Below are 27,839 nucleotides of genomic sequence, written 5' to 3' on the forward strand. Positions count from 1 at the left end.
GTGTGGTTCTCGTGATCCCCAACGCGCGAAACGCAGGTGTACACGACTATCCACGAGTCTAACCTATGTGTATACTAAGCCCGGGTATAGAGCTTTCCTCTCATGTAATCTAACCCATCCCAACAACAGTATAACAGATATATCCATAATATAAAGTGAATGCGATAAATAAAAGTGAGTATAATTATGAGTTAATCACCTAAACTAGCGAGGGAACAACCTAAACTAGGCTTGACTCCTTTTAGCGACTAGGAAATACTCCCAGTAACGAAGTATCCCCAGCAGAATCGCCAGCTGAAGCTAGCGGAAATATACCCGAACATATCGCACGCTCGAACATACAACAGAGTCGTTATCGAACTTTATTTATCCCCAAAGGGAAGGGAAAACATCAATAAAACCCCGGGGAAAGAGATATACTGCGTAAGGAAGTCGGTTATGCAAGGGGAATGTATTAGCACCCCAAACATCCATGGTACTCCATGGGAACCGTTTTGATTGTTCTCGCTCGAATAGGTGTGATCTAATGATTACTCGCAAAAGAATGAGAAAAGGAAAAGAAATAGATAAACTGCTTGGTGAGGATTAGGGCCCTCATGCCTACGTATCCTCATAGTGTAATGAGGAATTCAGAGCTCCGTAGTTCAAAGAACTAATGGTGGGAGATGAGAAGAAGGGTGATCAAAGGTATGGTCTGAACCAAAGGATAATATGATTTGAACTCCAACAAGGGGTGAAAACGTGAACCCAAGAGTAAAACTGGTATGAACCAACATGTGAGGGCCTACAACATCGTATTGGATTAATCGAAAAGAAAGGGTTGCCTAAATGCGGCCGCAAAGTAAGTAAGGATATGTTTGTCTAAGCTACAAGGTCTGACAAGACAAACAAATCGGCTCTTGGTTCACAAAAAGGGGTATAAGATGGAGCACAAAGGTATAGTGTATTTGGCTCAAAGATAACTGGTATATCACATAGAGTGAAAGAAGGTAGACTATGAAGGTATCATGGAAATGAATGGAGTGAAGTGACCAAAGCCACAGAATAGAGTATCTGGTGATAAGTGACTGAAGAAATATAGTTTGAAACTGAAAGTCAAAGTATTTTGGAATCCATAAGAGAAATGGAATTTGTACCATAGAGGGAAAGGTGGCATGAACCACAAGTGACGGGTCTGAGACATGATATCACTATATGGTTGGCCGAAAAAGAAGGAATTAAGTGTTTGATTACATAGTACAAACAACTCTAGGTACAAAAATGGACTATTCATTAGGCGTCCTAAAAGGGTATATATGGAATTCCAAAGAAAGTGTATCTCGATGTCAAAGAGACAGTATGTCACTGGATGAACGATTTATGATCGAGGGTAGATAATGGATTATGAAAGATATGGGTGATGCCCTAAGGCGAATGATGAATAATTAGAAGTATGCTCGCCAAGGATTCGCATCCTCGTGCCTACATATTCTCATTCTGCAATGAGAAAATCAGAGCAATCGTAGTTCGGAACTACGAAAAGAGAGAAAGGGAGATATACAGTGATGAAGATTATAACTTGCACCAACAGAATGGTATCGATGGATCTCACGAAGATAACTGGCTTCGAACTCAAGAGTAAAACTGGTATGAACCAACACGTGAGGGCCTACAACATCGTATTGGAATAACCAAAAAAATAATGAATTAAGTGTTTGATTGCATAGCACGAACAACTCTTGGTTCACAAGGCGGACTATTCATTAAGTGTCCTAAAAGGATGAGAATGAGACCCACAAGAAATTATTGTTGGGTGCAAGGGAGAATGTATCACTTGTTGGGGAACAAACAGTTTGAGATCAAAGAGAAGAACTATCTTGAATCCATGAAGGAATAAACTCTGAACCAAAGAGCAAAGGTAAACCAACAAGTGAGGGGCCCGAGGCATGGTATCACTGTAGTGGAATAACCGAAAAAGAATGAATTAAGTGTTTGTTACATAGTACAAACAACTCTTGGTTCACAAATATGGATTGTTCATTAAGCGTCCTAAAAGGATGTGAATGGAATCCAAGGAATAATGATATTTGATCTTAAAAAGATGGTATTGATTGAATGAATGAAGAATGATTGATTAATAAATAGGGTAGCTCGCAAAGAAACCGGGCTCTCCTGCCTACGTACCCTCATTGTGTAATGAGGAAATCAGAGCTTTCGTAGTTCAGCCTACTAGGGCTGAAGAGAAATTGATTGGAGGCAAAAGAAATGAATGATTGAGAATTGAATAGAATGGAGAGAGACTTGATAGTTACTGGATGATGAGAATCACACTAACTTTCAAGTGGAGAGAGAAGAGTCTTTGTAGTTGTTTCTTGCATTGAAGATGAAGACCTTATCAATCGTTAGATTCGAATTGCACTAAAGTCTATGAATGGAGGTGAATACTATGAGCGTTGGGTCATACATCCCATACCCAAAATACTCAGAATGGGAGTAGGAATACTCCAGTGCCACTCCTTCTGCATTACTTAAGGCTCGTATCGTACAACTTGATTCATGATTGATAAGTTGTTGATTAGTCCTTGCTTTTGTTGTTTTTGTTTTGTGAAGATAGACTTGTTAATCGTATAGTTAAAATTGTTCTAAAGTCTATGAATAGAGGTGAATACGATGAGCATTGGGTCATACGTCCCATACCCAAAGATACTCAGAATGGGGGTAGGAATACTCCAGTCCCACTCCTTCTCTATTTCTTAAGGCTCGTGTCACACTCTTCTAACTTTGATTTAACAAGTGTTGAAGACGCCACCTTTGATGCGCTTGAATAATCCACTGCTTGATAAACTGAGGATGCCTTGAATGAAGATCTTGTCTTGAGGCCTTGAGCTCCACAGCTTGGAAGAAAAGTCCTACTAAGTGACCAAGGGTCTTTTGGTCACTCAATTAGACTGGGGGATTATACAAGTTCGAGGGATTTAATTAATCAAAATTTCTTTTGATCAATTTAATAGGGGGTTTGGTTTTAGTTTTGTGGGGAACTAAATTTTTAATCTAATTGAAGTTAGTAATTGTTATTAACTATTCTAAGGGATCATGTTATAGTTAGTCAAAGTTTGATTAGAAATTCTATGTTAAAATTCATAAGGGAGCATGTCAAAGTATTGGTTAAAATCATGATTAAAATCTATGCACAAAAATACCAAAATAAGCCTAACAGGGCAAAATGGTCAATTGCGGAAATATATCAAATTCTAACCATGGTTTAAAGGTGATTAAATTCTAAAGATGAATTCTAATCCTAATGGGATGACTCTAAATTTAATCAAGCCTAATTGTTTCTAATTAAACCAAACCAAAATTCCTAATTAAAATTCTAAGGAAAAATTCTAATTAATTCTAAGGAAAATTCTATTTAAATCCTAATACACTAATTAAATCCTAAAATCCAGATTTATTAACCCAATTAAACCAACAATCTAATTAGCCTAAAAAATGCAAAACAATAAAAGAAAAACAAAGAAAATAAATAAAATTGAAGAAGGGGGTGTCATTGTTAAATGGGGTGTGAATTGAGTTCAGATTAATGGGCTGCTAGCTGAGCCCATCACTGGTTTTTGTACAGCCAGAGAAATCCAAAAACAAGGGGTGCACTCAGCAAAACTGGAAATGGGCCGTCTGAGCCCAATGCTTCAACAAACATTCCAAACAGGGGGTGCAGAAATGAAACTGCGTGGGAAATTAGCCAATGGTGCTAATGGGCTTGGTCAAGCCCAATCCTATTTCCCTCACTAATCAGGGGGTGTAGCAGTAACAAATGGTGTATGAAAAGCAAAATCCATGGGCCTTATCCACTTAAGCCCAATCAACTCACCTTTGTTGACTTAGACAAGTCAACAGAGTTAAAATATTTCCATGTGCGCGCTCAACCTTACTGTTGGTCACTTTGGCTCGCCGCACCGGCATCCGATGTTGGCCCCGGTGTTGGCTTATACCTAACCATCACCACCAATTTATGCATAATGATACGCTGGATACGCCTATGGTAAGGGATTTGGGCGACGGTCAATGAATTGGTTGAATCAAACCTAGACAAAGGAAGAACCCTAGCCTTTCTAAGTCAAATTAAATGGCGCTCAATGAAGATCAAATCCTAACACATGGAGGTTTCGTTCCTTAACCAAAATGCTATGCCTTGGTGCAGTCAGAGCAAGAAAATGACAATGAATTGTAAATGACATACCAGAGAAGATGATCGGAGAATTCGCCGGTAAGTTTTCTGATCTTGATTCTTCCTTTTTCTTCTTCTTTTCGTCTCCTTCTTCTTTTTCTGGAACTTTGGAATTGATAGCAGAGAGAGTGAAGTGGTTTAGCTCAAGCTAAATTGAAGCTTCAATGTGAAGCTTTAATGGCTTTTGAGAGAGAGAGAGAGAGCTTTAGTGAGGGTGATGAGAGAGGTTGCAGAGAGAGTGTGCACAAATTCGCAAGGTTCCAAAAGTGATGAAAATGAGAGAGATGAACTGTTTAAATAGAGTTTAGGTTTGGAAGTGTTTAGGCTTGCAGTCTGTTATGTTAAGGTTAGGAGTTAGTTGCATTGAACTCACTGAGTTTATGGTGAAACTTAGTTAGTTAGAATCAACTCAGTTAGTTAAGTTGGTTTTTAACGGATCAATGAATGAAAAGAATTTTAACTGGCTGTTGCAGGTTAGCAGGAGATTGAGGTTAAGCTGAAATGGTTTTTTTGATAACCTATTGTCCAAGTTGCAAGTTGATTCAAAGTGGCCTTGGCTTGGCTTGGAATGATGAAGCATGAAGGTTAGTGGTCTTGATGTGCAAACTGGCTGTAGCAGGTAGCATTAGAATGGATTTTCCTTGAAGCTTGACTGATGACCTGCTGAACAGGTTCACTCCTCAACATTAACTTGGTTAGTGAACTGGAACTTGGCAATGTTATTTCGCTGTTATGCTTTACAAACCCAGGCCCATGCTTGCTTTGCTTTTCTTTGGATTGTTATGGCTTGGTTAAACCGTGGTATTCAACTGGTTTTGCTGCAGGGTTTAGGGATTGTCTTAGTTCATGTTGATGTAAGACACTTTTCCCATGGTTACTTGGATGAATGAAAGTGTGGCAGATGGTTTTGTTGCAGGTTTGGAACAAGGTGTTGTTTTGATGTGTGTTCCACTACTGTGAAGATGGTGTGTAGGTCATGAGCTACTCACACTTGGACAGGTTATGAAGATGTAACCTCCATGTCAGTTCAGTGGGGCATGATACTACCCTCTGACTCAATCAAAACCAAAGGCCATGTAGCTTGGATCAAGGTATCTCAACTTAACCATTAACTCCTATTTTCTTGGATAATGTGATGTATCATTGGCTTGTTTCTGCTCAAGGTCCATGGCAATGTATTAATTGTTTTGCAGGCTGTTGGTTCTTGTTATGGATGCTGCAGGAACTGCTGGTAACTACAGGCATTGCATTACCCTGATACAGATGAAGCATGGTGAATTGTTTTGGATCCTTACATTGCTTGAGTGTTATTTGTGGTCATGGCAGTGTATTAGTTGGATGACTTACCAAGGTAATGGCTGTTGAATGATTTAGATTATGGGTTGTTTGGCATGGCAGTGTGTGTTATATGTCTGCAATTGATGTTGCTGCAGTTTGTTGTCATGAATGGTGATGGGTTTGTTAATAAGTCTACTAGGACTACTATGGAAATGCAGTTTGAAGGGATTAGGTTATGGTAATTGTGTTAGACTAGTTCAGGTTAGCAACAGACTTCTAAAAGTTGTTTGGTTAGATGCTTGGTCCATTGGTTGTTAGATTGTGAAATCAATCAATGGTGCTGGTTTGATGTATGGATTGAAGTTTGCTTCATGTTGCAGTCTGCTTCGTTTGGTTTTAACTTTAAATAGTTTGGTATGCTAACATGATGCAACCCAATTGGGGATTTTGCATTGCAAGACACATTGTTGTTGATCCCAGGTGCATTTCAAGTTTTGATGCAAAATGTTGGCCAGACTTTGAGTGTGTTGCAGGACTGTACATTGCTAGCAAAATTTGGTTCAATCTCACAAAATGGACATGATACATTGATGCTTCAACTGCAACAAGCATTGTGGTTTGGTCTGTGGACTGTTTTTGTGATTCTTGGTGACTGTTGTGCTGTATTGTGGGTAGAAAGTTTGGTTGCAGCTCTCATGAGACAATGTACACTAGCATGCTCCTGTGGTACTGATGCAGAGTATTAGGCCAAGCAATGTTGTGCTGCAGCTGGCATGTGTTACAGGTTTGTATGTTAGGCCCATGTATCATGACTGAATTTGATTTTGTTAGTCTGTTGCTGCAGGAAGGTTTCCAAGTTGCAGCTTTCATTCAACTAATGATCAACTGGTTATGGTAAGGAAATATGGTGCAGCATGATATGACATGGGTTGTTGCAGCAGTAGGGCCAACATACTGCTTCTATCTATATCCATGGTTTTGTTGCACATGTGTCAAGTTTTTGTTGCAGCCAAAGGATAAGCAAAGGACAATGGTTGGACTCTTATAGGACTCCTTGGTCAATGATTAGGGGCATGCCAATGGCAAATGGTTAATGGTTCAAAAAGCTAAAAGGACATGGTGCACCACATGCATTACTTGCAATGGAAGCAACCAAGAAATCATCAACAAACATGAAGATTGGATGTCCGTTGAAGCAAAAAGGACAGGCCAAGTTTGGATAGTCAAGGGCAAGTGAGGGTTGACTTTGGTCAAAGTTGACCAAAAAGTCAATTGTTGACCAAAGTCAACTGTTGACCAAAGTCAACAAATGGTCAAAAAATGTATTTTCTTTGTGTTTCCTTTGTAAATGGACAATGGTTTATAGATTAGGGTGAAAATTTAGGGCATTAGGTTTTGGGTTGACTTTGGTCAAAGTTGACCAAAAAGTCAACTATTGACCAAAGTCAACAATTTGGTCAAAATGTCAAATTTTGTATTTTCTTGTATGGAATCATATGTAATGGTTTAAAATGACATCAAATGGATTGAAATGGTTTGAAAATTATTGAAATTGGTTTCCAAACTGTCTTGTTTTATGACTTGGATGTTGGACTTTTGAAAAATAACTTGACTAATAATGTACATTAACAAAGCCATCAAATGAGACCAAAAGGCTAGGGTTTTGACAAAGTGTCCATGAACCAATGGCATGACCAACAAGTGGCTTGAAACACAGGGGGTTTGATTGTTCAGATGACCAGGATCAAAGATGTGTCCATAACCAAATGAATAACACCATTGACTTTGAACTAAGACCAATGCTCCAAGAAAGGTACACAATCAAGCCACCAAGTTCATCTGATTAGCATCTCCTGATTAGGGCTTTGGGGACCAAGATGAGGCCTAGGGAAGGTCCAAGAGATCCTGCCTTGAGAAATTAGGGTTTTGAAGTCCCTATGTTGTCTAGATCACAACTTTGTTGAAGTCAAACTTTCACCACCATCATTAGGGTTTCACATGCTATGCTGATGATGTGATCAACCCATGCCTTTGAACTTTGATACCTGTGTGAGCCCTAGCTTTATGGGCCCAAGTTTTTTTGGAATCTATGAGGAATGATGCATGTGGATGAGTTGTGGATGTATGTAAGTCATCTCTTGATCAAGTGATTAGATACATAGGTGAGAAAGGGGAGGGAAAATTTAGGGGAACAACACTCGCTACCAAGTATGTCGACGAAGATTGTTTGTACACTTTAGTCACATACCATAGTGTTTTCCACATGCTTGATACTTTAGGATTACATGATATTTTTGCTAGTAAAGCACCCACCTATGATAGGCTGACTAGGGAATTTTTGAGTTCCCTAATTTACACTGTTTACACTGGCACTACTAGCACGGTAGGTATCGTTTGTTTTAGAATTTTTAATGTGGAATACGAGTACACTACCGATGCTTTAGCGGATTTGTTAGGTATGCCTTATGTTGAGGGTGCCATCTGTGAGATACCCCTAGATGCTGAGTGGGCACTCGAAGCATTTACTTTTTGGAATAGATTATCAAATGTGGTTGTGACTTCATATGAAGGAATTTTAGCTTCTAATACTCATAACCCGACCATACGTATTTTTTGATACCTTTTGGCATGTACTATATTTGGTCGGGAGAATTCTAACAAAGTAAATACCCGAGAGTTGCTATTTTTACAGAGTTGTCTCACTAATCGTAGGATCAATCATGTTCCTTTTATGTTGACCCATATGTCTTCCATTCTTAAAAAGGGAGGAACCATCTCTTTCGGTGGTTTAATTACTTCCATTGCTAGAGCGTTAAACCTCAACGCTGAGTTAGCCACCTTGGAACCACTCCCTCACCGCACCATTAACTTGAAGTTTTTGAAAGATATGAAATTATGCAAGGTGCGACGAGCAGGTGGTTTTCACCTCATGATACATGGTGCAGCGGTACCCAGTGTTGTTTTACCTTGCTCTCAGCGTACATATGTGCGACATGCAAGGAACTGGACGTATGATCTTGACGCTCCACCCTTTACCGGTCCTTTGCCACCTAAAGTTCCTATGGACGATGAGCAAGGGACTGATGATGTGTATGACCAGCGCGACGAGTCACCTGCTCATGATATTTCTACTACATCACCTGCATACACTGCACCTTTTTCTTCTCACCATTTTGCAGGTACCACTCCCGGTTTTTACATCACCGAGGAAATATGGCGCGAGCACCTGGCTCATGAGGAAAGGCGTGACACCCTTCTGAATACCATAAACCAACAACTGACAGATAATATGAGTTTTATGGTAGCTTCCTAGCAGCGTAGTGAGCAAGCGCATCAGACTATCACTGAGTCCTTACTTGCAATCACTAATAAGCAGCATCGCCAGCGTCAGGCTAACGAGCGTCACTTCGCACTTATCGAGGCCACCCAAGGGTCTCTCTTAGGTCGTTCTCAGCAGCTGCAGGAAGGACTTTGTACTCGTAGCAGACGTCGTCGACCTAGGCATCCTGACCAGGGCGGTGACGGTGACGGTACCAGTGATCACCCTTAGTCCTCTCACTCTCTCTTCCAGGTTACTCCTACCCTATCTAATATCGAAACATTGAGGTCAATGTTCAGTTTAAGTGTGGGAGGAGCTTTTTATCGTTTTCCTTTATTTTTATCGCTTTTTATCGTTTTCCTTTATTTTTAGTATGTTTTATGTGTTTTAGTTGTTTTCTTTTCCTTTCAATAAAATAACATGTGTTTGACGAGTCATTTGTGTAGTGTATCCGTATTTCCCCCATTTCTTTAACCTTACCTAAAAAAAAATTGAGCAAAGAAAATAGTGCATCTTGAATATTCAGACTATAAGACAGGTTTATAACGGGATGTAAAAGACTTGGGAAAACTTTTTCTAAAAATCGGTATTGTCTTAACACCGTAGGCTTCATGATTATAAGAGTCGATACCGATACCCCATATGTTGCGGCCCCAAATTTTTGTTCCAAATAAGTCCTTAAGTAGTTTATACTTGCAGTCAGCTCTGGCTTAAGCATTCTCTACGTAGGGGATCGATGAAAATAAGTGAATGATCACAAAAATTCCTGCTTTGTTCTCAAATCGTATGAAAATCCGGGCTAGGTGACTCTCATATGGTCATTTAACCCAGCAAAATAAAGACATATGCGAAACATGCAGAAGAAAAATAAAATAAGCCTATTTGTTGGTTGGTTCAGAGGTATCTGGTGCTGAACTTGGTAGGGTGGATTACGATCCAATCCTCCACAACTGCAAATTGGGTTAAATAAAGGGGTTACACCAACTTATGTACCAGAGCCCCATGCTTAGAAAAATGAAAAAATAATAAGCCTATTCGTTGGTTGGTTCAGAGGTATCTGGTGCTGAACTTGGTAGGGTGGATTACGATCCAATCCCTCACAATTGAAAATTGGGTTAAATAAAGGGGTTACACCAACTTATGTACCAGAGCCCCATGCTTAAGATCATAATCACTAACTGGTCATTTTACTATGAGTAGGTACGGATAACGGGCTTAATGTGATTGCACCTGAATGAAAAGGACTTGAAGAAAAAGAAAAGAAGGCCTATGTATGGTGGGGTAATGTGGATTGATTTGTATAGGAACGAAGCCTATGACCGCGTTTGCGGGAAGTGTCACCACAATATCCTTAGTTCGATTTATTAGTACCTATCGATACATTCCTTGAATAAACTTATAAGTCTTTTTGTCTTGAATTAACTTTAGTTGGTACTGTTTTTCTTGCATAAACTATAAAGAGTTTTGCTTAAGGACAAGCAAAGGTTTAAGTGTGGGAGAATTTGATCACACTGAATCACACCGTGTTTTTGACTCGGATTTCACATGTTTATTAAAGTAGTGAAATATCATCTCCATATGCTTGCTTCTCCAATGTGTAATGGGATTCTTGGTAAGATTTATAGAGAAAAAGTTTTTTATCATTAAATTTGTAGCTTCCTTCTATTCGATGCATAACTTCTTCGTCAAGTTCATCAACCATACAGATTAACACACGCATATAGACACCACAATGTACTCAGCCTCCCAACATGGGGTATATATATATATATATATATATAATATATATATATATATATATATATATATATATATATATATATATATATATTATATAATATATATATATATATATATATATATATATATATATATATATATATATATTATATATATATATATATATATATATATATATATATATATATATATCCATATCTGACTGAGTAGGTGATTCTACTCTTGGAGTATGAGGTTTTTGATAAATTCCATGGGGAATTCTATTTTCGCTTAGTCTTATATTCTCAACGACTTCTATTTCTTCTCTTATTTGAGAAGTAGAAGGTCTAGGTAATTGGCTAGGAGCTGTGTAAAATTCACTAACTGAGTGCCTAGCAGATAGAGACCTGGGTATTCTAGTTATTCTTTTTGAAGTAAAATTTATTTCTAAATCTCCTTCCGTAGTCTGAATAATTTGGTCTATATCCCTATTAAGGATAGGTTCAGGATCTATTTCCTGGGGGAGAGACCATGTCTCTGGGAAGTTTATTTCATCCCACTTTATTAACCTATTGGTTGCAACATTGGATGTTAATAAATTTGTTTGAACCAAAGTAGTGGTTCCAGGAAATGATAAATGCTTTGCTTTAGGATTAAGCGTAGTAAGAACCTTGTAGTAGATTCTATAGCATATTGCTATGATTTCACTTCCAGGTTTAAAATTATAACCATTAGTATGAACTGTTAATTGCATAGCATCTAATAAATTTTTATCAGATAAAGATAGATTTAAATTAGGTGAGACATCAAAGTAAACTGGTCCATGACACAGACTTGTCTCAACCATAGCAGCTAAAGATTGTTTGAAATCTTTACATCTACCATCTCTAACATAAGCCATTATGCTAGAATTTAAACCCAATAATGTTAAAGGTTTTAAAGCAATTTGAACCAATCCAATATGGATAAAATTATAATTTTTAAAAGGTTTCAAATCTTTTTTAGTTAACAGTTTTATTGTCTGAGTTTCTTTAGAAATTTGAATCGTTTGCTCTAAAGTTTTAACAGCAAAACGAGAAAAAACATCTATCTTACCAAATTTATAAATTTGATTTGAAGGAACTGAGGGTATAACCCATCTGTTGAGTTTATCCATATTTTTTGGATATTCAATTAATTCTTCATTTTTTATTAAATTATTTTGATGATTATCATCATCAGAATCCATAGGGCAATAGGCTAAGAATGTTGTGATTGGTTGATACGCAAAGTTAAATCTAAATAGGTAACTTGGATTCATAACATAATTTTAACTAAAACAACAACCAATTAAAAGTCATCTAAGCAAACAACAAATTGTTTAACTATCAACCCGAAGGGATAGAAGGATTTCTCCCAAATCAAAGATGTCAAAATGTTTTTAGCAAAAATTTTCTTTTTTGAAATCATCAACAACTCCCTTCCCCGGAAAAAAGATGACTGTTTAAGAAAACACTAAAAACACTTTTTAGTTTTAAAAACACTTTGAAAAAGTTGTTTGCTAGTTAATAATATATTATGAGAAAAAGTTACCCACCTAGTTTTGTCTAAGCATAATCAACCTCTCACAACATAAATTTAGCCACTAATTTTCATGATAAATTAAGAAATATACCTTATATTTGGCAAGTCCAGGCTCTGATACCAAAGTTTTTATAAGCGGAAGCAGGATCGGAATGTTTATATAGAAAAAGGTATAGACAATATTTTGAGAAACTTTATATTTTTTCTTCGAAGGTGTTTTTACAAATGAAACTTAAATCCCTTTATATAGGGAAGAAAAGGCTTACTATTTAAGCCGGTAACTAAAACTTACAATAGCCGGTAACTTGTATAATTATTGTCGGGTACACTTGGGGCCCCATCGTCACAACAATTAACAAGAAACTACAAAACTAATGCATGCCTAGAAATTATTAAAGACAAGATAAGATTCTTTTTCCCTTGTCTTTTACAAAAGATAGAAAATGCATGCAATTATGCTTAGAAATTATTAAAGACAAGATAAGATTCTCTTGTCCTTTTTCTTTTGGAAAGATTCTTCTTCTATTATTTCTTGTCCTTCACCTTTTGTCTATTGATTCTTACTTCATTATATTTAGACAAGGTCACAAATTAATTCTTTGCTTTTCTTTTTTCTTTCAAAGATTGAATCATGGCATCCCAGAAATCTTCTGCAGTAGCCTCATCTGCTTGACCTTCTCCTGCTAAACCTTCAAAATTATGGGAATCCATTGATCCCATGGAAGAGCTTGTCTTCATAGATGAATCCTCATCTTTTGATGCTTTCGATGGAAAAGTAGAGAAGAATTGGTTCTTCATATGATCCAAAATTCTGACCATAATTTCGTCTTCTGATTCATTGGGATATTTTCTCTTGAAGAAGTTCTTCAAGTTTCCCATAGACATTGGTTGGGAGCTTTGTTCCTTGACCTTATTGTTCTGGTCTCCAGCTATTTCTTCTTCAATTAATTTAATTTTATTTTTGACATCTTCTGAACTAATCTTGTTCCACCATTTATAAAAGAAATTTCTTTCTAAAATGGGAATGTTGAATTTGTTTCTTGATATGGTGATTGTCCATCTCCATATCCATGGAATCTGAAATTTAATAAAGAACAATAATGGACATTGTCCAGTGATTAAATTATCAGATAAAATATTTACAATAAGGGGACTATTATCACACCATGGATTATATAAGTTAAGAATTTCTGTAGGAAGAATTTCCAAAGATGGACCAAGTTTAGCCCACCATTCATAAAACCAATTTGGTATGGGTTTATTAACCATCTCTTCATTAATAGAGAAAAACCAAGAATGCTTGTTCTTGGGATTTTGGTAATAAAAGGCTTGAGTGAAAGCCTGGACATAGTCCCAATAATTAAAGTAAATATACTTTCCTTCCGCAATTCTTATTGCTTTTTCAGCATTTGGGTTGAGACCCCATTCTCTTGGTAACAAAATTTTGTTAATGTGACATTTACTGAAGTTTATAAAACTTTCAGGATTATTGTTTTGGTAATGGTGAGTAATTGTTACCGATTCGGTAACAGTCAGGAGAATTTCTAGGTTGGGCCTAGATTTTCCATGAAGACCTGGATATCCTCTTGATTCGAGGTATCTAGTTTTGATGGACCAACCATCATTTGGATTTATCTTTATATCTTCATCATCAATATACATGATTTTCTCAGTTACTGGATTTTCGAAATAATCCATTTGTTCTTGAGGTGGGTTATTAACCGCAACTTCCTTGTAGGATGTAGTTTTATTAGAGGAAGAGGAAGCAATATCTTCCTTTTTTGCTGAAGATGCAGGTAATTGCTGCATTTTTCTACCTTTGTAGACGGTAGTCCAATCCCCTATTAGAGGAATGTTTGATTCTGGCTGGGGTAACATTTTGTTACTCCCTCTCCCACCACGGCCATAACCGCGGCCTCTACCCCTATATGGGGTCATCATTTTTTCCCTGCAAAAATTCACGGGTTAAATAATCAGCAAGTGAATTATTTTCACCTTTAATGTGTTGAATATCAAATTCAAACATAGATAATTGCGATTGCCAACTAGCAAAAATTTGCTTAGCAACAAGATTTTTAACATCCTTTTCAATAATTGATTTAGCTGAGCTACAATCAATTTTTAATAAAAATTTTTTGTTAAGAAGATCATCTTGAAATTTTGAAATGCATTTTATAATAGAAAGCATTTCTTTCTTGATAGTTGAATATTTTGCTTGTGTTGGATTCCATTTTCCAGAAGTAAATCTAACCAAAACTTCTTTGGATGTTTCAGGTATAACCTGTTTAAGAATTCCTCCATAGCCTAAGTCTGAAGCATCAGTTTCAACAATTTTGAAATACTTTGGATTAGCAAGAGATAAACAAGGCAAACATTTCACCTTATTTTTAATTCTTTGGACTGCCTGAGAATGTTTTTCAGTCCAAGGGCCAGGATTCTTTTTAAGCCTAGCATGTAATATTGCCGTATCTTTAGCTAGATTTTCATAATAATCTGCTATGTAATTTAGGCTACCAAGAAACCTTTGTAATTGTTTCTTATCTGTAATAATATTAGGGAATTTTGAAGCAAATTCAATACTTCTTTGTATAGGAACTATAGTTCCTTGGTCAATTTCATGTCCTAAAAATCTAACCCTTGTTTGAAAGAGTTTCATCTTAGGACCAGATATTACTAATCCATTATGCTTAATTAATCCTTTGAATATTTTCAAATGTTTAATATGTTGGTCTATAGTTTTTGAAAAAACTAAAACATCATCAATATAAACAATTATAAATTCTGTGTAAGGAGGTATAGACAATATTTTGAGAAACTTTATATTTTTTCTTCGAAGGTGTTTTTACAAATGAAACTTAAATCCCTTTATATAGGGAAGAAAAGGCTTACTATTTAAGCCGGTAACTAAAACTTACAATAGCCGGTAACTTGTATAATTATTGTCGGGTACACTTGGGGCCCCATCGTCACAACAATTAACAAGAAACTACAAAACTAATGCATGCCTAGAAATTATTAAAGACAAGATAAGATTCTTTTTCCCTTGTCTTTTACAAAAGATAGAAAATGCATGCAATTATGCTTAGAAATTATTAAAGACAAGATAAGATTCTCTTGTCCTTTTTCTTTTGGAAAGATTCTTCTTCTATTATTTCTTGTCCTTCACCTTTTGTCTATTGATTCTTACTTCATTATATTTAGACAAGGTCACAAATTAATTCTTTGCTTTTCTTTTTTCTTTCAAAGATTGAATCATGGCATCCCAGAAATCTTCTGCAGTAGCCTCATCTGCTTGACCTTCTCCTGCTAAACCTTCAAAATTATGGGAATCCATTGATCCCATGGAAGAGCTTGTCTTCATAGATGAATCCTCATCTTTTGATGCTTTCGATGGAAAAGTAGAGAAGAATTGGTTCTTCATATGATCCAAAATTCTGACCATAATTTCGTCTTCTGATTCATTGGGATATTTTCTCTTGAAGAAGTTCTTCAAGTTTCCCATAGACATTGGTTGGGAGCTTTGTTCCTTGACCTTATTGTTCTGGTCTCCAGCTATTTCTTCTTCAATTAATTTAATTTTATTTTTGACATCTTCTGAACTAATCTTGTTCCACCATTTATAAAAGAAATTTCTTTCTAAAATGGGAATGTTGAATTTGTTTCTTGATATGGTGATTGTCCATCTCCATATCCATGGAATCTGAAATTTAATAAAGAACAATAATGGACATTGTCCAGTGATTAAATTATCAGATAAAATATTTACAATAAGGGGACTATTATCACACCATGGATTATATAAGTTAAGAATTTCTGTAGGAAGAATTTCCAAAGATGGACCAAGTTTAGCCCACCATTCATAAAACCAATTTGGTATGGGTTTATTAACCATCTCTTCATTAATAGAGAAAAACCAAGAATGCTTGTTCTTGGGATTTTGGTAATAAAAGGCTTGAGTGAAAGCCTGGACATAGTCCCAATAATTAAAGTAAATATACTTTCCTTCCGCAATTCTTATTGCTTTTTCAGCATTTGGGTTGAGCCCCCATTCTCTTGGTAACAAAATTTTGTTAATGTGACATTTACTGAAGTTTATAAAACTTTCAGGATTATTGTTTTGGTAATGGTGAGTAATTGTTACCGATTCGGTAACAGTCAGGAGAATTTCTAGGTTGGGCCTAGATTTTCCATGAAGACCTGGATATCCTCTTGATTCGAGGTATCTAGTTTTGATGGACCAACCATCATTTGGATTTATCTTTATATCTTCATCATCAATATACATGATTTTCTCAGTTACTGGATTTTCGAAATAATCCATTTGTTCTTGAGGTGGGTTATTAACCGCAACTTCCTTGTAGGATGTAGTTTTATTAGAGGAAGAGGAAGCAATATCTTCCTTTTTTGCTGAAGATGCAGGTAATTGCTGCATTTTTCTACCTTTGTAGACGGTAGTCCAATCCCCTATTAGAGGAATGTTTGATTCTGGCTGGGGTAACATTTTGTTACTCCCTCTCCCACCACGGCCATAACCGCGGCCTCTACCCCTATATGGGGTCATCATTTTTTCCCTGCAAAAATTCACGGGTTAAATAATCAGCAAGTGAATTATTTTCACCTTTAATGTGTTGAATATCAAATTCAAACATAGATAATTGCGATTGCCAACTAGCAAAAATTTGCTTAGCAACAAGATTTTTAACATCCTTTTCAATAATTGATTTAGCTGAGCTACAATCAATTTTTAATAAAAATTTTTTGTTAAGAAGATCATCTTGAAATTTTGAAATGCATTTTATAATAGAAAGCATTTCTTTCTTGATAGTTGAATATTTTGCTTGTGTTGGATTCCATTTTCCAGAAGTAAATCTAACCAAAACTTCTTTGGATGTTTCAGGTATAACCTGTTTAAGAATTCCTCCATAGCCTAAGTCTGAAGCATCAGTTTCAACAATTTTGAAATACTTTGGATTAGCAAGAGATAAACAAGGCAAACATTTCACCTTATTTTTAATTCTTTGGACTGCCTGAGAATGTTTTTCAGTCCAAGGGCCAGGATTCTTTTTAAGCCTAGCATGTAATATTGCCGTATCTTTAGCTAGATTTTCATAATAATCTGCTATGTAATTTAGGCTACCAAGAAACCTTTGTAATTGTTTCTTATCTGTAATAATATTAGGGAATTTTGAAGCAAATTCAATACTTCTTTGTATAGGAACTATAGTTCCTTGGTCAATTTCATGTCCTAAAAATCTAACCCTTGTTTGAAAGAGTTTCATCTTAGGACCAGATATTACTAATCCATTATGCTTAATTAATCCTTTGAATATTTTCAAATGTTTAATATGTTGGTCTATAGTTTTTGAAAAAACTAAAACATCATCAATATAAACAATTATAAATTCTGTGTAAGGAGGTATAGACAATATTTTGAGAAACTTTATATTTTTCTTCGAAGGTGTTTTTACAAATGAAACTTAAATCCCTTTATATAGGGAAGAAAAGGCTTACTATTTAAGCCGGTAACTAAAACTTACAATAGCCGGTAACTTGTATAATTATTGTCGGGTACACTTGGGGCCCCATCGTCACAACAATTAACAAGAAACTACAAAACTAATGCATGCCTAGAAATTATTAAAGACAAGATAAGATTCTTTTTCCCTTGTCTTTTACAAAAGATAGAAAATGCATGCAATTATGCTTAGAAATTATTAAAGACAAGATAAGATTCTCTTGTCCTTTTTCTTTTGGAAAGATTCTTCTTCTATTATTTCTTGTCCTTCACCTTTTGTCTATTGATTCTTACTTCATTATATTTAGACAAGGTCACAAATTAATTCTTTGCTTTTCTTTTTTCTTTCAAAGATTGAATCATGGCATCCCAGAAATCTTCTGCAGTAGCCTCATCTGCTTGACCTTCTCCTGCTAAACCTTCAAAATTATGGGAATCCATTGATCCCATGGAAGAGCTTGTCTTCATAGATGAATCCTCATCTTTTGATGCTTTCGATGGAAAAGTAGAGAAGAATTGGTTCTTCATATGATCCAAAATTCTGACCATAATTTCGTCTTCTGATTCATTGGGATATTTTCTCTTGAAGAAGTTCTTCAAGTTTCCCATAGACATTGGTTGGGAGCTTTGTTCCTTGACCTTATTGTTCTGGTCTCCAGCTATTTCTTCTTCAATTAATTTAATTTTATTTTTGACATCTTCTGAACTAATCTTGTTCCACCATTTATAAAAGAAATTTCTTTCTAAAATGGGAATGTTGAATTTGTTTCTTGATATGGTGATTGTCCATCTCCATATCCATGGAATCTGAAATTTAATAAAGAACAATAATGGACATTGTCCAGTGATTAAATTATCAGATAAAATATTTACAATAAGGGGACTATTATCACACCATGGATTATATAAGTTAAGAATTTCTGTAGGAAGAATTTCCAAAGATGGACCAAGTTTAGCCCACCATTCATAAAACCAATTTGGTATGGGTTTATTAACCATCTCTTCATTAATAGAGAAAAACCAAGAATGCTTGTTCTTGGGATTTTGGTAATAAAAGGCTTGAGTGAAAGCCTGGACATAGTCCCAATAATTAAAGTAAATATACTTTCCTTCCGCAATTCTTATTGCTTTTTCAGCATTTGGGTTGAGCCCCCATTCTCTTGGTAACAAAATTTTGTTAATGTGACATTTACTGAAGTTTATAAAACTTTCAGGATTATTGTTTTGGTAATGGTGAGTAATTGTTACCGATTCGGTAACAGTCAGGAGAATTTCTAGGTTGGGCCTAGATTTTCCATGAAGACCTGGATATCCTCTTGATTCGAGGTATCTAGTTTTGATGGACCAACCATCATTTGGATTTATCTTTATATCTTCATCATCAATATACATGATTTTCTCAGTTACTGGATTTTCGAAATAATCCATTTGTTCTTGAGGTGGGTTATTAACCGCAACTTCCTTGTAGGATGTAGTTTTATTAGAGGAAGAGGAAGCAATATCTTCCTTTTTTGCTGAAGATGCAGGTAATTGCTGCATTTTTCTACCTTTGTAGACGGTAGTCCAATCCCCTATTAGAGGAATGTTTGATTCTGGCTGGGGTAACATTTTGTTACTCCCTCTCCCACCACGGCCATAACCGCGGCCTCTACCCCTATATGGGGTCATCATTTTTTCCCTGCAAAAATTCACGGGTTAAATAATCAGCAAGTGAATTATTTTCACCTTTAATGTGTTGAATATCAAATTCAAACATAGATAATTGCGATTGCCAACTAGCAAAAATTTGCTTAGCAACAAGATTTTTAACATCCTTTTCAATAATTGATTTAGCTGAGCTACAATCAATTTTTAATAAAAATTTTTTATTAAGAAGATCATCTTGAAATTTTGAAATGCATTTTATAATAGAAAGCATTTCTTTCTTGATAGTTGAATATTTTGCTTGTGTTGGATTCCATTTTCCAGAAGTAAATCTAACCAAAACTTCTTTGGATGTTTCAGGTATAACCTGTTTAAGAATTCCTCCATAGCCTAAGTCTGAAGCATCAGTTTCAACAATTTTGAAATACTTTGGATTAGCAAGAGATAAACAAGGCAAACATTTCACCTTATTTTTAATTCTTTGGACTGCCTGAGAATGTTTTTCAGTCCAAGGGCCAGGATTCTTTTTAAGCCTAGCATGTAATATTGCCGTATCTTTAGCTAGATTTTCATAATAATCTGCTATGTAATTTAGGCTACCAAGAAACCTTTGTAATTGTTTCTTATCTGTAATAATATTAGGGAATTTTGAAGCAAATTCAATACTTCTTTGTATAGGAACTATAGTTCCTTGGTCAATTTCATGTCCTAAAAATCTAACCCTTGTTTGAAAGAGTTTCATCTTAGGACCAGATATTACTAATCCATTATGCTTAATTAATCCTTTGAATATTTTCAAATGTTTAATATGTTGGTCTATAGTTTTTGAAAAAACTAAAACATCATCAATATAAACAATTATAAATTCTGTGTAAGGAGGTATAGACAATATTTTGAGAAACTTTATATTTTTTCTTCGAAGGTGTTTTTACAAATGAAACTTAAATCCCTTTATATAGGGAAGAAAAGGCTTACTATTTAAGCCGGTAACTAAAACTTACAATAGCCGGTAACTTGTATAATTATTGTCGGGTACACTTGGGGCCCCATCGTCACAACAATTAACAAGAAACTACAAAACTAATGCATGCCTAGAAATTATTAAAGACAAGATAAGATTCTTTTTCCCTTGTCTTTTACAAAAGATAGAAAATGCATGCAATTATGCTTAGAAATTATTAAAGACAAGATAAGATTCTCTTGTCCTTTTTCTTTTGGAAAGATTCTTCTTCTATTATTTCTTGTCCTTCACCTTTTGTCTATTGATTCTTACTTCATTATATTTAGACAAGGTCACAAATTAATTCTTTGCTTTTCTTTTTTCTTTCAAAGATTGAATCATGGCATCCCAGAAATCTTCTGCAGTAGCCTCATCTGCTTGACCTTCTCCTGCTAAACCTTCAAAATTATGGGAATCCATTGATCCCATGGAAGAGCTTGTCTTCATAGATGAATCCTCATCTTTTGATGCTTTCGATGGAAAAGTAGAGAAGAATTGGTTCTTCATATGATCCAAAATTCTGACCATAATTTCGTCTTCTGATTCATTGGGATATTTTCTCTTGAAGAAGTTCTTCAAGTTTCCCATAGACATTGGTTGGGAGCTTTGTTCCTTGACCTTATTGTTCTGGTCTCCAGCTATTTCTTCTTCAATTAATTTAATTTTATTTTTGACATCTTCTGAACTAATCTTGTTCCACCATTTATAAAAGAAATTTCTTTCTAAAATGGGAATGTTGAATTTGTTTCTTGATATGGTGATTGTCCATCTCCATATCCATGGAATCTGAAATTTAATAAAGAACAATAATGGACATTGTCCAGTGATTAAATTATCAGATAAAATATTTACAATAAGGGGACTATTATCACACCATGGATTATATAAGTTAAGAATTTCTGTAGGAAGAATTTCCAAAGATGGACCAAGTTTAGCCCACCATTCATAAAACCAATTTGGTATGGGTTTATTAACCATCTCTTCATTAATAGAGAAAAACCAAGAATGCTTGTTCTTGGGATTTTGGTAATAAAAGGCTTGAGTGAAAGCCTGGACATAGTCCCAATAATTAAAGTAAATATACTTTCCTTCCGCAATTCTTATTGCTTTTTCAGCATTTGGGTTGAGCCCCCATTCTCTTGGTAACAAAATTTTGTTAATGTGACATTTACTGAAGTTTATAAAACTTTCAGGATTATTGTTTTGGTAATGGTGAGTAATTGTTACCGATTCGGTAACAGTCAGGAGAATTTCTAGGTTGGGCCTAGATTTTCCATGAAGACCTGGATATCCTCTTGATTCGAGGTATCTAGTTTTGATGGACCAACCATCATTTGGATTTATCTTTATATCTTCATCATCAATATACATGATTTTCTCAGTTACTGGATTTTCGAAATAATCCATTTGTTCTTGAGGTGGGTTATTAACCGCAACTTCCTTGTAGGATGTAGTTTTATTAGAGGAAGAGGAAGCAATATCTTCCTTTTTTGCTGAAGATGCAGGTAATTGCTGCATTTTTCTACCTTTGTAGACGGTAGTCCAATCCCCTATTAGAGGAATGTTTGATTCTGGCTGGGGTAACATTTTGTTACTCCCTCTCCCACCACGGCCATAACCGCGGCCTCTACCCCTATATGGGGTCATCATTTTTTCCCTGCAAAAATTCACGGGTTAAATAATCAGCAAGTGAATTATTTTCACCTTTAATGTGTTGAATATCAAATTCAAACATAGATAATTGCGATTGCCAACTAGCAAAAATTTGCTTAGCAACAAGATTTTTAACATCCTTTTCAATAATTGATTTAGCTGAGCTACAATCAATTTTTAATAAAAATTTTTTGTTAAGAAGATCATCTTGAAATTTTGAAATGCATTTTATAATAGAAAGCATTTCTTTCTTGATAGTTGAATATTTTGCTTGTGTTGGATTCCATTTTCCAGAAGTAAATCTAACCAAAACTTCTTTGGATGTTTCAGGTATAACCTGTTTAAGAATTCCTCCATAGCCTAAGTCTGAAGCATCAGTTTCAACAATTTTGAAATACTTTGGATTAGCAAGAGATAAACAAGGCAAACATTTCACCTTATTTTTAATTCTTTGGACTGCCTGAGAATGTTTTTCAGTCCAAGGGCCAGGATTCTTTTTAAGCCTAGCATGTAATATTGCCGTATCTTTAGCTAGATTTTCATAATAATCTGCTATGTAATTTAGGCTACCAAGAAACCTTTGTAATTGTTTCTTATCTGTAATAATATTAGGGAATTTTGAAGCAAATTCAATACTTCTTTGTATAGGAACTATAGTTCCTTGGTCAATTTCATGTCCTAAAAATCTAACCCTTGTTTGAAAGAGTTTCATCTTAGGACCAGATATTACTAATCCATTATGCTTAATTAATCCTTTGAATATTTTCAAATGTTTAATATGTTGGTCTATAGTTTTTGAAAAAACTAAAACATCATCAATATAAACAATTATAAATTCTGTGTAAGGATTAAAAATATCATTCATAATATTTTGAAATTCAGAAGGGGCATTTTTAAGACCAAAAGGAAGGACATTCCATTCATAATGTCCAAAAGGTACGGTAAAAGCTGTTTTATACTTATCAGATTCATTAATCTGAATTTGCCAATAACCAGATTTCATATCAAATTTAGAGAAGATTAAAGCATTGTTTAATCTATCTAAAAGATCTTTTTTATTAGGAATAGGATATTTAATCCATTTTAACACTTTATTAAGTGGTTTGTAATTAATAACGAGTCTAGGAACCCCACGTTCCTTTTCTGCAGCATTATTGACATAAAAAGCTGTGCAGCTCCAAGGAGACTTGGACTTTCTTATTAATTTTCTCTCTAAAAGAGATTCTATCTCCTTTTTGCATAAATCCAAATACTCATGATTCATTTGAGCAGGCCTAGCCTTAGTGGGAATCTGACTTTCGTTAAAGTCATCAAGATAAGGTAAAGAAATAACATGTTTCTTTCTATCCCAAAAGGCATTAGGTAAATCATTGCATATTTCTTCTCTAAACTGTTGATCAATTAATTTAATTTGATTTTGAATTTCAGGTTTTTTAAGTTGAGAAGTGATGTTTAATAGATCCACTTCTTCTTTAAGAAAACAAATTTGTTTTTCTTTTTTAAGAAGAATATCTTTAACTTCATTAATCATCCTAGTATGAGGATCAGTAATAAATTCAAAAGTAATTCTTTTATTATTAATAATGGAAGTAATTCCCTTTTGATCAACATTAATCAAAGGCATAATTTTATGCAGAAAGGGAGTTCCTAATATAATTCTATGAGTTAAATTTTTTACAAGAATAAAGTGAGTGGGTAAACAAATATCTTTGTTACAAATATAAGCATTAGACAGTTTATAATTAACTGTGAGTTTATCTCCTCCAGCTTGGGTAAGAGATTGGGTAGTTTTATCAAAATATTTAGTGGGAATAATTCCTTCTTGAAGGCAGTTTAAATCAGCGCCACTGTCAATAAGGGCAACTTCATTTTCTAATATGAAATTTCTATTAATAACTAATGTTATTCTAACAAACCATTTTTGAGAAGTTACTCTATCAATGAGAGAAAGGAATCTATCACTAGGTGAAGGATTATTAGTGGAAGCTATTTCTTCAATTTTTGAATTATTGGACTCTAAGAAAGTAAGTCTTTGAGATAAACCATGGTTTTCTTTTTTAATTTGAGCTATCTCATTTTTAAGAGATTTATTTCTCTATTTAAATCCATAATAGAAACAGGAGTTTCACGGATGTTAGATTGTCTAAATCTAGATAAAACCTCACTTAATTGGTAAGGTGCTTCTGTAGTAACAGGGGATTCTTTTCTAGAGTTTTCTTGGATTAGAACCTCAAGCATTTTTCTTTTAAGATTTGTATCAGAAATGGACTCTATAGCCTTTATAGCTTCATCCTGTTCTGAGGTTAAAACGTTTAACCCATTCATATCAACTATTGATTTCCAGTAATCTAATTGATTACATTGACAATTATTATTGTTAGAAGATTCAGAAGAGCAGTCAGAAGAGGATTCATAAATTATATTAATATCTTCTTCTGAAGAGTAATCTTCAGAATCAGAATTGAGAAGTAATACTTTCTCTAATTGAGAACGTAATTGTTCATCTTCTATTTCATTAAGAGCTTTTTTAGTCCAACATTGGTTGGCATAATGGCCAGATTTGCCACATTTATGACATGTTATGTCAAGCCTTTTGGCTTTTCTTTTACCTTTAGGGTCAAAAGATTTTTCTTTAGGTCTACTTTTATTGTAGTGACTCCTTTTCTTATTCTTATAAGAATTTTTATAAGAATTTTTGGCTTATCCCTATAAGGTTTATTGCGGAAAATTTTACCTTTTTTCTTTTTATTATCTGGAGATTTTCCAAGATCAAAAGCAAATTGTTCGCAAAATTCACCAAGTTGGTGTTTCTCAGAAAGCTTTTGCTTTTTAAGTTGATTTCTAAGCTTTATGTCATTACATAAATTTAATCCTTCATTAACACAAGTACTAATTATTTGACCATAAGTAAGGTCAGAATAATTTATATTTATTCCATCATTTTTTTGTCTTAAAGATTGTCTAATTTTTTCAGAAAAGAAATGGGGTAATCCATCAATAAATTTTGCTTTCCAGTGCAAAGAATTGGGATTGTTTAATTGATAAACTCTTGAAAGAAAAGTATCCTTATACCATCTAAAGTGGGTAAGAGAAGGACACCTAAGGTTTTGGAGAAGTGTCTGGATCTTTTCTCCAATGGGGACATTGGTTCCTACAAAATGTTGTAAGATGGAAAGACATAGTGTATACACTGCATCTTCTTCTCCTGTGGTGGTCATAGCCACAACAGTGCTTGTACTAGTTCTTGGTTCGTTTTTTACGATTTTTTTGTGATTAAGAATCTCTAATTTTTGAGATTCAGTAAGATAATGGTCCCACCAGCCTCTAAGTTGGCCAACAAATCCTGTTGTTATAAAGGACGCAATTGAACTATCAGAATTTCCGTGTTGCTTACAAACAGTAGAGTACATGATCATCCTATGGATGGTGTCTATAATTTGTTTGTCATTAAGACCATCAACATTCCATTCATAAATGGCTTTTCCTGAATAAGAATTCTGGAAAGGTTCTGATTCCTCAAAAAGCAAATCTTGCGGTGAGGGACGCTTGTAATAATACTTTTCTATAGGCCTTGGGGAATAAACAGGGTTTATACTGTTATTATTATTAATTTCAATGTTACTAATATCTAAATTAGCAAACATATCAGAAAGCTGGTCAATATGGTTATCATTATTATCTTCAGAATAATCTTCATGGGACATGACAGTGATATTAAGTCCCTTTAATTTTTGTTCTAAAATACGAACAAATTCTTCTCCATTGGTTTCCATTTTAAATCCTTCTATGGAAACAGGAGGTTGCACTATAGGAGCATCCGAAATAGTGGATGTGGATATTTGGTCTTTTGATTTATTTAGGTGGTTTATAATGATATCTTGACGCTCTATTTGCTTTTCTAAAAGGTCTTTTATTGATAAGAGATCTTTTTCCATGGAGATAAATTGTTCTCCTAAGCAAACAAGATAAGCATTGGTATAATTTTGAGACCTGATAACTGAATTTAATTCCTTAAGAGTAACTTGACTTTGTTCAACTCTTTGTAACTGAAGGCTAAGGTAAGGGGTAGCTTCAGTATTTTGATTCAAACTTATTGTTTGTTCTGGGGGAAAAGGAGATTCCATTATTTCTCCTCTAATATTTTCCCAAGGTCTTTGTAACACAAGAATTTCTTCTTGCTTTTTATTTATGAAGTAATTAACAAACCATTTAACAAAAGGAACGAAATCCTGCTCAAGGTTCATTTGAGTGTAATACTCATCTTTAAATTGGGCTAATTCAGGTTTTGAAAATTTTTTAAAAAACCAATTTCTAAATTGAGAGTATCTCTCATGTTGAAACTCATCATTGATGAGTTGTCTCATCTTACTGCCAGGGGAGTAATCAATCATTATAATTGGAAATCCATATCTGACTGAGTAGGTGATTCTACTCTTGGAGTATGAGGTTTTTGATAAATTCCATGGGGAATTCTATTTTCGCTTAGTCTTATATTCTCAACGACTTCTATTTCTTCTCTTATTTGAGAAGTAGAAGGTCTAGGTAATTGGCTAGGAGCTGTGTAAAATTCACTAACTGAGTGCCTAGCAGATAGAGACCTGGGTATTCTAGTTATTCTTTTTGAAGTAAAATTTATTTCTAAATCTCCTTCCGTAGTCTGAATAATTTGGTCTATATCCCTATTAAGGATAGGTTCAGGATCTATTTCCTGGGGGAGAGACCATGTCTCTGGGAAGTTTATTTCATCCCACTTTATTAACCTATTGGTTGCAACATTGGATGTTAATAAATTTGTTTGAACCAAAGTAGTGGTTCCAGGAAATGATAAATGCTTTGCTTTAGGATTAAGCGTAGTAAGAACCTTATAGTAGATTCTATAGCATATTGCTATGATTTCACTTCCAGGTTTAAAATTATAACCATTAGTATGAACTGTTAATTGCATAGCATCTAATAAATTTTTATCAGATAAAGATAGATTTAAATTAGGTGAGACATCAAAGTAAACTGGTCCATGACACAGACTTGTCTCAACCATAGCAGCTAAAGATTGTTTGAAATCTTTACATCTACCATCTCTAACATAAGCCATTATGCTAGAATTTAAACCCAATAATGTTAAAGGTTTTAAAGCAATTTGAACCAATCCAATATGGATAAAATTATAATTTTTAAAAGGTTTCAAATCTTTTTTAGTTAACAGTTTTATTGTCTGAGTTTCTTTAGAAATTTGAATCGTTTGCTCTAAAGTTTTAACAGCAAAACGAGAAAAAACATCTATCTTACCAAATTTATAAATTTGATTTGAAGGAACTGAGGGTATAACCCATCTGTTGAGTTTATCCATATTTTTTGGATATTCAATTAATTCTTCATTTTTTATTAAATTATTTTGATGATTATCATCATCAGAATCCATAGGGCAATAGGCTAAGAATGTTGTGATTGGTTGATACGCAAAGTTAAATCTAAATAGGTAACTTGGATTCATAACATAATTTTAACTAAAACAACAACCAATTAAAAGTCATCTAAGCAAACAACAAATTGTTTAACTATCAACCCGAAGGGATAGAAGGATTTCTCCCAAATCAAAGATGTCAAAATGTTTTTAGCAAAAATTTTCTTTTTTGAAATCATCAACAACTCCCTTCCCCGGAAAAAAGATGAATGTTTAAGAAAACACTAAAAACACTTTTTAGTTTTAAAAACACTTTGAAAAAGTTGTTTGCTAGTTAATAATATATTATGAGAAAAAGTTACCCACCTAGTTTTGTCTAAGCATAATCAACCTCTCACAACATAAATTTAGCCACTAATTTTCATGATAAATTAAGAAATATACCTTATATTTGGCAAGTCCAGGCGATGATACCAAAGTTTTTATAAGCGGAAGCAGGATCGGAATGTTTATATAGAAAAAGGTATAAATGTTTGCCTT

General features: G+C 34.5%; 1 protein-coding gene across 2 annotated transcripts; it reads right to left on the reverse strand.

The window, feature by feature from the left end:
• Positions 1–12,259: 12,259 nt before the first annotated feature.
• LOC127105682 (uncharacterized) lies at positions 12,260–27,827 on the reverse strand. 2 transcript variants are annotated; one of them, XM_051042882.1, is made up of 2 exons: positions 27,744–27,827; positions 12,260–14,034 (listed from the first exon to the last, which is right to left on the reverse strand). In XM_051042882.1, exon 2 carries the CDS (start codon positions 14,025–14,027, stop codon positions 12,678–12,680), a length of 1,350 nt encoding a protein of 449 aa, XP_050898839.1. In that variant the 5' UTR covers positions 14,028–14,034; positions 27,744–27,827; the 3' UTR covers positions 12,260–12,677. The 2 variants fall into 2 exon arrangements, with proteins under 2 accessions (XP_050898839.1, XP_050898840.1); XM_051042883.1 differs by lacking the exon at positions 12,260–14,034 and adding an exon at positions 14,883–16,657.
• Positions 27,828–27,839: the final 12 nt, after the last annotated feature.

Source organism: Lathyrus oleraceus, chromosome 7 (genome assembly GCF_024323335.1).
Source record: "Lathyrus oleraceus cultivar Zhongwan6 chromosome 7, CAAS_Psat_ZW6_1.0, whole genome shotgun sequence".
NCBI lineage: Eukaryota > Viridiplantae > Streptophyta > Magnoliopsida > Fabales > Fabaceae > Lathyrus > Lathyrus oleraceus.

Coding starts and splice junctions, on each gene's coding strand:
- LOC127105682 (XM_051042882.1), bottom strand. CDS start 14,027: ATGATGACCCCATATAGGGGTAGAGGCCGCGGTTATGGCCGTGGTGGG.